General features: G+C 42.2%; 1 protein-coding gene across 2 annotated transcripts in view; it reads right to left on the reverse strand.

Moving 5' to 3' along the window:
• Nucleotides 1–1,352: 1,352 nt before the first annotated feature.
• EXD2 (exonuclease 3'-5' domain containing 2) overlaps nt 1,353–8,871 on the reverse strand; it is a 12,339-nt gene continuing 4,820 nt past the window's right edge. For both annotated transcript variants that reach the window (XM_018565087.1, XM_018565088.1), the window contains 5 exons: nt 7,300–7,580; nt 5,812–5,918; nt 5,429–5,564; nt 3,157–3,513; nt 1,353–1,690 (listed from right to left, as the gene is read on the reverse strand). In XM_018565087.1, coding sequence (XP_018420589.1) covers nt 1,474–1,690; nt 3,157–3,513; nt 5,429–5,564; nt 5,812–5,918; nt 7,300–7,580 — 1,098 coding nt within the window. In that variant the 3' untranslated portion in view covers nt 1,353–1,473. The remainder of the gene's footprint in view (nt 1,691–3,156; nt 3,514–5,428; nt 5,565–5,811; nt 5,919–7,299; nt 7,581–8,871) is intronic.

Here is an 8,871-nt window from a genome sequence, read left to right on the forward strand (position 1 = left end):
GGGATAGTGATTGTTTTTGTAACTGCAGGTATTTGTATCATACGATTACATGCGGTGGGGTACTATATATAGTAGCGGCCCCCACAAGACTAAAAAATGTGCCCAGTTGCCCCTGAGTAAATTGAGTTTGGGACCCCTGCATTAGGAGGGAACAAGCTAAAAAGGTACCACAGTAGTTACATGTGTACAATGTGAACATGATTTGAGGTTCGTATAACATAACAAAATGAGACTACTTATTTCCATGTCAGGGTATAGGTCATCTTACTTGAAACAAACCAGAGGACAAAATGCTAATATTAAACAGTTTATGCTTTTTAAATGATATTTAGGAGATAAAGATCAGACTTCTCCACATCACATCATGCAGGAGAATAAAACAAAGGCCATATTTATAATTCATAATTATAACCCCATCACTGGAGTCTTCAGATAAATACATGGTACAAAAGATTGAAAGTTCTTTCTATAGAAAAAGAAATGAGGTCATCATAGGGTATGGAAGAAGACAGACACATGAAAAGACAGACACATGAAAATATGTCAGGTACTATGACTACACGTGTTAATTTTTCCCACCAATGTTTGGCTCTGTGCATGAACTTTTAGTCTATTTATGCAAATTTATAAGCTGGCCCATGCTACTGGCTAGTACACGGACTTAGCATTGCATTGTTTGCAGAAACCCATGCACAAAATAAAAAAGCTGAACTGCTTGATATAAGAAGGTTTTTATGACAGACATGCTGTTGCCTGATCCTCATATGCATCAAGCTGCAGTCTCCAGAACTATTCAGCCCTCCAATACAAGCAGCCGCCCATAGTGAGCTTGTCTGTTCAGCCAAATGCAGTGCAGAATAGGTACTGTAAAAAACCATTTAGATGCTTTGCACTGTTGGCAAGACCATCATTGTAAATGTAGGGTTTAACAAACTACTACAGACAGTGGCTGGGGAGGCATTCTGTGTACAGTGCAAGTATAGTTTTGGCAACTCTTAGCCATCTACATTTAATTATATACAGCAAGTCAGCTCAACACTTCCAATTGCTGCAGATAGCAGCAGGCTGGAAAAATTCACTTCGGGGGCAAAATAAAGTAGCGCTAAAGACACAAGCTGCACCTCAGGAGCAGTGGTAAAGTTACACTTACATTTATCACATTTTAAAGGCCAAATTATTAAATTGTTAATAAATATTTTAAATTACAGCAAGAGTTTAAAAAAAAAATAACTTAAGCTTAGCCCGACAAAACTGGGATAAGATATTGGACAAGGCATCGGTCCATCGATTTTCAGTACTGCTAAATAAATGATCCAAGCCATTTACACATAATGAAGGTTGTGTTCCAGCAGTTACAGCACCAATGATTGCCAGCAGCTAGTGTAAACGGTTCTAGTAAAAGTTCACTTCTAGCATTCTTAGCAGCCCTTCAGATAACAGTGTCAGTATGGTCAGGACATTTTAATTCAAGTCCTAGCCCAGCTTGATGGGTAAATCTTCACCATACTTCTTGATAAGTTTGTGGTGGTTATGATCAACCGACCACTGCTGGGGGAGAAATTTGGGCTGCATAGTGTCCAAGAAGTGGTGGCGCCAGCGTTTCTCAAGCTCCATTAAAGATTTCAGTCCTTCTCTTGCAAAGCACTGCACCACTTTTAATCCATGTGGGGTATACGTTTCATTAAATATCCTGCAAAAAAAAAAAAAAAGGGAACAAAAAGGAAAAGCAAATTAGTTTCTCACTAATGATAGATTAGATAGATTAGATAGAGATGATAAAGGCAGAGGGATGACCTCATCAGTCTGCCATTTCCTATTCACTGCCCAGACACTGCTCAGTTTTAACTAGTGTTGTTCACATGGCTGTGCAAATCTTAGGACTGGATGGACAGCTACACAAGTCCTTTAGCAGATAAAAGACTGCTTCCATATACGCATGTAACCAGTTTACCTGGACACGCACACACACTAAACTGCTGGGTTTGTAACCAGTTTCCTTTAAGACCAGTAGGCACAGATGTCAAAACACACTGTTGGACATGTATTCTGCTACATAAAACAGGGTGTCCTTGCCAGGAGAAGTACAAAACAAGCATCTTCAGGATTGGAGCTAAAAGGGAATCTTGCATATGTTCCACAAGCCCCCTTTTCTTTAGCAGATTACTAAATGTAGGGTGCTGGAAAACAAACCTATGCCATATCTGTTGGGCACCTGATACTTTCAGTGTATGAGCACTGAAAGTATCTGTCATGAAGATGCTAGTGGCCTGGCTGTCAGTTTGAATTACTGATCAGAAGTCATACTTTCCTGATACTCGGCATGCTTGTTACAAATCTAAAAGCAAAGCCAGAGACTGTTTAGCAACTAGTATCTTCAGGAGGACAGCCCTAACTTCTCTCAAAACAGGAGTCCCATTCATACAATCTGTAACCTTATAATGCAGCATGTTCCATATACAGTAGAGTCAAAAAAATATATACAGTACTAGGGATGCACCGATACAGTTTTCGGTACTCGCTGAAACCAAATATCGATACTGGAAGTCCCACTAAGGAAGCGGGGCAGCGTGTAACGACTCGCTACTTGGCTTCCCAATTAGCAGGGAAGCCGTCTCCATGCTTCTAGTCACTAGGTGACAGGAAAGCAGGGAGCTGGCTTTCTAGCCAATGACTCACTGCCTGGCTTCCTGATACCAGAAGTATCAGGCTAGGCATCAGAGCATTTAGGTTGTACTTTACACAATTCTAAGGCCTGCCAAGGACCAGATGATTTTTTATTATGTCTTGATATGCAAAACAGTGGAATTCAAAGAGTGTACTTTTTTCACACGAAGGTAGTATGCTAGTCCTCTACGTTCCACTATTAACCACCATCTGCCTCACCTTTAATTACATTGTCTAGGCACAGATCTCATCAGCATTTGGCATTGAAGTCAAATACCTTTAATTGGTAGGCCATTAATTAAAGGTCACACTATCCAGTACAGTTACAATGTAGAACCCAATTTTCACATTTAAGTTGTGCAATATTTTGCACATTAAGAAAAACCTAAATATAAACCTAATTTTTGCAAACCTTACAACTAGAGAATGTACATATGTCTCCAGTGGCTGTTGAACAATTCCCCCTGTATGTACAATGGCATCTGCTCTTACCTGGTCTCCAAATTTGCAGCTTCTTTGAGAGTTTCTTCAGTGACCGTCTCTATACAATAAAATCCTTTGATCTCCGCCAAGAGCTCCTCTTTGCGTTGTTCTGGCAGTCTTGAAGCATTGAGCAGGGCTCTCGCCGCTGAACGCACTTGCCTTCTTGTGGCATCTTCCAGCATGCGCACCCCTTCCTCACAACCAATAGGAGCACAAAACTCCACTGCTAGTTGTTGTTTCAAATTGTTGTCATAGTAGCTGGAAACTGCATGGCAGGATGTGCAGAGAAGTAACACATCATGAGAGTTGTGATCCTTCATCTGAATTGGGAAGTGACGCCTGTACTCATGAGGCACAATGTTCTTCCTGCAAAAATAAAAAAAAAATAAAAATGCAGGCGATTAATAGAATGCTTATAATGCATTGGTCTGATACAGCCTGGGTAAGCGATAAAATGCAGTGCAGAACTGCCATGCTAAAATGGAAGAGCTTAAGAGCTTTTACATGCAGCCCAAACGACCACAGCAAAAGCAGACTAGTGCATGCTGGGAGGAAGAATTGTCATTCTGATGTACATTGCAAGGAAACCAATTCTCCCAGTGCACTACTGGTACAACAATCTGAAGACCACAATAGACTGTTCACCGCAACGTTTAAGGATTATAGAGTCTTGTAGGTTTACAAATTTATAACTTAGCTTTTAGGTCAGCTTTCATTACCAGTATAAAAAAGGAACAGTAGACCTTTTCCATTCTTGACTTCAGACAGCCCAGCAGTAGCTGCTCACCTATGAGCAGCAGCAGACTCAAAACAGAGGCTCATAAGGTGGTGACATGTTATGAATGGTCGAAAGTCATCGGTGAAACCCATGCCAAACATGCTTTTTTTTATTCTGGACACTTCCTGAGCTGTGAGCTTCTGCAGCTCAGACTGACTTCTCTGAGAGATTACAGAAAAAAAAAAAAGGAGTTCCTGCAATAAAGGGAACCCCCTGTAGTAGCAAGTCCACATGGAGCGATGCCATTGGCAGAGCTGCACAGATGGGGACCCGCGGCCTCCGCAATAACCAGCGAAAACTGAGGGATTTTTAAAAAAAAACTCTGTTCAAGTGTGTTTCCTGTAGAGGAGGAACCAATCTCTCAGGTTGCCATCCTAGATGACTGGAGAAATCTAGCATCTCACTTCTCCCTCCACAAGAGCCCTATTTGTTTTTGTTACAATATATACTGAATACAAGGCATTCTGTGATTGGGTTAGAGTAAAAGGTGGTTAAACCAGGAATCTCCTCTCACCCAATCACAAAATGACTCTTGTTCAGAGTTTAAAAAAAAAAACACAACCCACAGCTAGCATCTAGAAGCACCCTCTGAATGTTGGAGCTTTAAAGACAAAATGGTCTGTCTGCATAAAATCAAGATCTAAAATAGATTTTCCTCTCGGCACAATTACACTTGCAGGACAGTTCCATTATTCTTTGTGGCCAAGAGCCCTACCCACAGAGGTAGCACTTACATGTGTCCTGCATGTAGCTTACAGAGAACAGAGTTACCTCAGCCTTAATTTGAGTTAAGAGGTCTTATCCTATTTCCCCTATGTGACCACTCGGACTAGAAGCAGACCAGCATTGCTAATACAAAAGTGAAGTTTATAGCTTTAGACAACTCCTACAGCATATAATATATACATACTAGGGATGCACCGATAACGGTTTTTCTATATTGAGTACCAGTGCATTGTGCCCCGATTATCAGGAAGTCGGGCGGCAGATCATGACCCCTCGCCCGGCTTCCTGATTGCCTGTGAAGCCGGTGTTCTAGCGAAAGACCACCAGCTTCAGGAGGCTGCCTTGCTCCCTGACCAATCAGGAACCCTGGCGGCACGTCATAACCCACCTCCCGATTAGAAACAAGTGAAACCAGCTTTCCAGCCAGACAGCATGGCTTCCAATCAGGAGCCGGGTGATTATGTGCCGCCCGGCTTCCTGATGGTAAGGAAGTCAGACTGCTTAGCAACAAGTGAAGCCGGCTTCCTAGCCAATCAGGAAGCTGGTTATGACCCACCACCCAGCTTCCTGATTGGAAAGGAAGGTGGCTCCATGCTCCCTCAGCACTGCTGGTCAGGAGGGAGATCTCCCTCTGACCAGAAGTTCCGGTATCGGAAGCAAGTATCAGAGCATTTGGGAGAGTACTCGCTCAAATACTCTATCGGCACCGATACTATTATCTGTACCAGTGCATTCCTAATGCATACAACCTCATATCTACAAAGGCTTCACACTCACCGGATATAAGACTCCCTTTTGCCACATACAACACAAATATTCTTTTTCACCGTCAGATAATAGTCTGCATTCGTTTCAGGGCGACCAGAAGGCTCAAAGCGCAGCTTCACTACAAACGGCTCACTGCTTATCAAATCTAAAACAGAAAATGTTAGTGGAGTGAGTAAGCTCAAAGAAAAGGATACCAGGACAAACAAGCCGACTGCCAATGCCAACCTCTCCTATAAGCTGGTGACCTGGCTGCCAAAACTAAGCCATAGGTTTCAGTTCAATTCACTGACCTCAAAGCTAGCATTGTCAGAAGTCAGCAATGACAGCCTACTTGTGTCACTCACTAGAAGTTATATTTAAAACCAAAGGCTTCAAAAAAAGGCGGCACTTACCACCAATGCCTTTATCTAGATACCACTGGGCTTTTTTCCTGTCACAGGTACAAAGAGGCTGTCCATCTGGAGCATGCAGAAAACAGTTATCGTACAATGGGGATTTCCTGCAAATCAAAAAAGTTATTATGATTATAGATATGAATAGCTGGAAAAGCTTTAGTTTGGACTGATTATTGGATAGATCTTGCACGTGTGTCCAAGGGGGGAAAAGCCATAGCAGCACATGAAGTCCTGTGAGTTGTACCTGCTGCTCCCTGGGCAAGACCGAAATGTCTTTTTTTTTTATATAAAGAGAAAAAGGGTTCCATTTCCTACACAGATTAGAGATGGCTTGATTCCTTTTAGGCTGGATACATTAAAGCTGAAGGCCAGACAGATGAACACCAAAATAAATGAGTTATGCACATTTAAATATACCTGCACTGATCTTCATATTGGTCTCCTGGGATCCCATGTACCTTGGTGATCAGCCAGGAGAGGGAATGTAAACAAAGCCAATAACACACTGCTGCACTGCACAGGGCTAGCATTCTACTTTTCTAAACACTATATTACAGCGTAGAACAGAAGGGTGACCTCTGTGTGCTGTGGAGTCACTGGTAATCAGCAGGCTAGGGGCCTTTATTGTGCCTATACTGGAAGCAATATTTTCTACATCACAAAAATTGCAGACTAGAACAGCAAATATTTTGGAAGGCAACTGGTTACGCTGAACTGCAGGTAATCTGCTAACTTTCACTTACAATGCATGCTATGAATTAAAGGGGATGGCCATCTGGGTTTTCAATACTTTGGGTTACTGACCCACAACACGTATGTGGGTGTGAAGCCTGTATACATGATCTAAAGTCAGTGACCAGGTAATAAAGCCAGATTAGAATGACAGGCAGGAAGCCAGCACTTTTTAGAAGTAGATGTTAGCAGCTGCAGCCTCCACATCTCAGCACAGATTTGCTTTATTGCAAATTTGTCCAAAAAGCCTGGACAAGATACCTCCAGACCAAATCCACACCCACCTTTAACCCCTTCGTGACGGGAGACGTACAGTGTACGTCTTGTCACTTTGTGCCTATATGACTGGCCACGTACACTGTACGTGACGAGTTATATCAGGCTTTGTAATGCCGGTATTTGCTGATTCTCAGCATTTAACAGTCATTCATTAATGTCTCAGTATTGAGGCATTAATTAATGAAATAATTAAGCTTTTTGTAAAAGCTTCTTCCTTTCATTAATGAAAGAATGAAGCCGTTACATGCAAATAGAGGACCCAATTTGCGATCCCGTATTTGACAGCTCAAAATAGCAGAGAGGCAGCAGTGACTCATCTCACCGCTATTTGTTGACAGCTCGAGAGCCCGATGTTTAGATACATTTCACTGAAAGGATACAATGTATCATTGTAAATACTCATATGTCCACCTACATATACTGTGCCTACTTTTTATAAGAGTAGGCACAGTATAATTACACAGCGTGAAGTACCTCACTGAGTACCCCACTCCCAGGGGCTTTTTCCGATTTCTTTGAGGATCTCTTCCTTGGGTGTTCTGACTAGATTGTTCACCCATGCCTTCTTTCTTCTGCCTTGATGCTCCATTAACATCTCCATTGGCGATACCTTTCCCTTTAAATGGGACATCAATGAGACCTTGGCATTTACCCAGAAAGGAAGCCCAAATGGGGGAAGAATTTATGGAAAAAAAGCCAAGCAGCTGCAGGAATACGGCAACTGAAACCTGGGCATCTCTGGCAGCATAAAAAACCTAAGAAAACATAAAAAGGAGATTAAGCGTGAAAGAAGAACTTTGGTGGGAAGTACATCAAAAGTGAATACTGCCCCCCCCCCCCCCCCAAATAACAATTCTGTTCAGTGTCCTCCCCAATCAGCAAACAGTAACACCGATTAAAGACATACTGGATAAATAGAAAAAAAAACAAAACACTCATTTTAGTGCACATAAAATACCAACATTTTTGTGGTAAACCATAAATAAAAAAAAATAAAAAAAACCACACACACAAAAGGAATGTAATATAATACAGAGTTGCTTTAATATGGAACCAATATCTGCATGAGATATATATAATATTATTATTAACATACTGCGAAATGGTGGGATAGGCACATCGGCACTTTTGGGCACCGCACACCAGCCACAGTGCGTTTTGTGCAGCAGCTGGTGGGAATCGGCCCCAAGAGTGCTTCTCTGCATAACTGTCTAAACTAGAATTGTGAGGCAAGATTCTCAGCCTATCATACAGGCAACAAACATTTGTGGAGCAATGTCAGACGGCAGCTCATGTTTTAGGTCTACTTTAAAAAGGAAGGATTCCCCCATTTTAGATGACATTTGTCTATTGTGATTCCATATGAATATCTTTAAACACCAGATTGTACCCTGTCTGTATGCAAATCATTTCCATTAGCATACATTGACTCCTGCTATGAGAAGAGAATACAGGCTCCAGGTGACATGCTCCACATTGTATTCCTGGCTGTTTGTAGCTTAGCCTATTTAATGTTGCTGGTGTGTGTGTGAAAAAATATTTGATGCGTCTCAGTAGGAGGTTTTCTACTAACAGGAAACAATTGCATCCTTTGGTTATTTATTTTCTTACCGGTCAGTTGGAATGGTGTTGCTATGGCCAATACTTCTACTCTCCCACCTGATTTGATTGAACAGCCCTTTAATAAAATATTTCCCTATGTATTTATAAGTTATATGCCAACACTTGAACTGCCTATAAAAAGGTGTATTTACCATCAGCAGGTAACAAAAATGTATTTAGCATTTATACGGGAAGTTCTTTAACCACCTACCGTCCATGGCCGTTCCTGAACGGCCAAACGGAAGGGCGTCTTAAGACGTCCTTCCCCTCGTGCGTGGCCCCCAGCATGCACACGAGTGGAGAAACTGTCGGAAATGTTAAGTCAGCGATGGCCGTTTACAATTGATCGGGCGTCTAGAGACTAATCGCTTGCAGTGGGCGCGGGTGTGTGCCCCTCCCCCCCCCCGCCGTCTCCGCCAGTCCCGAGATCCGGGAATGGCGACT

The sequence above is a fragment of the Nanorana parkeri genome, unplaced genomic scaffold, assembly GCF_000935625.1.
Source record: "Nanorana parkeri isolate BGI_ZX_2015 unplaced genomic scaffold, ASM93562v1 scaffold812, whole genome shotgun sequence".
NCBI lineage: Eukaryota > Metazoa > Chordata > Amphibia > Anura > Dicroglossidae > Nanorana > Nanorana parkeri.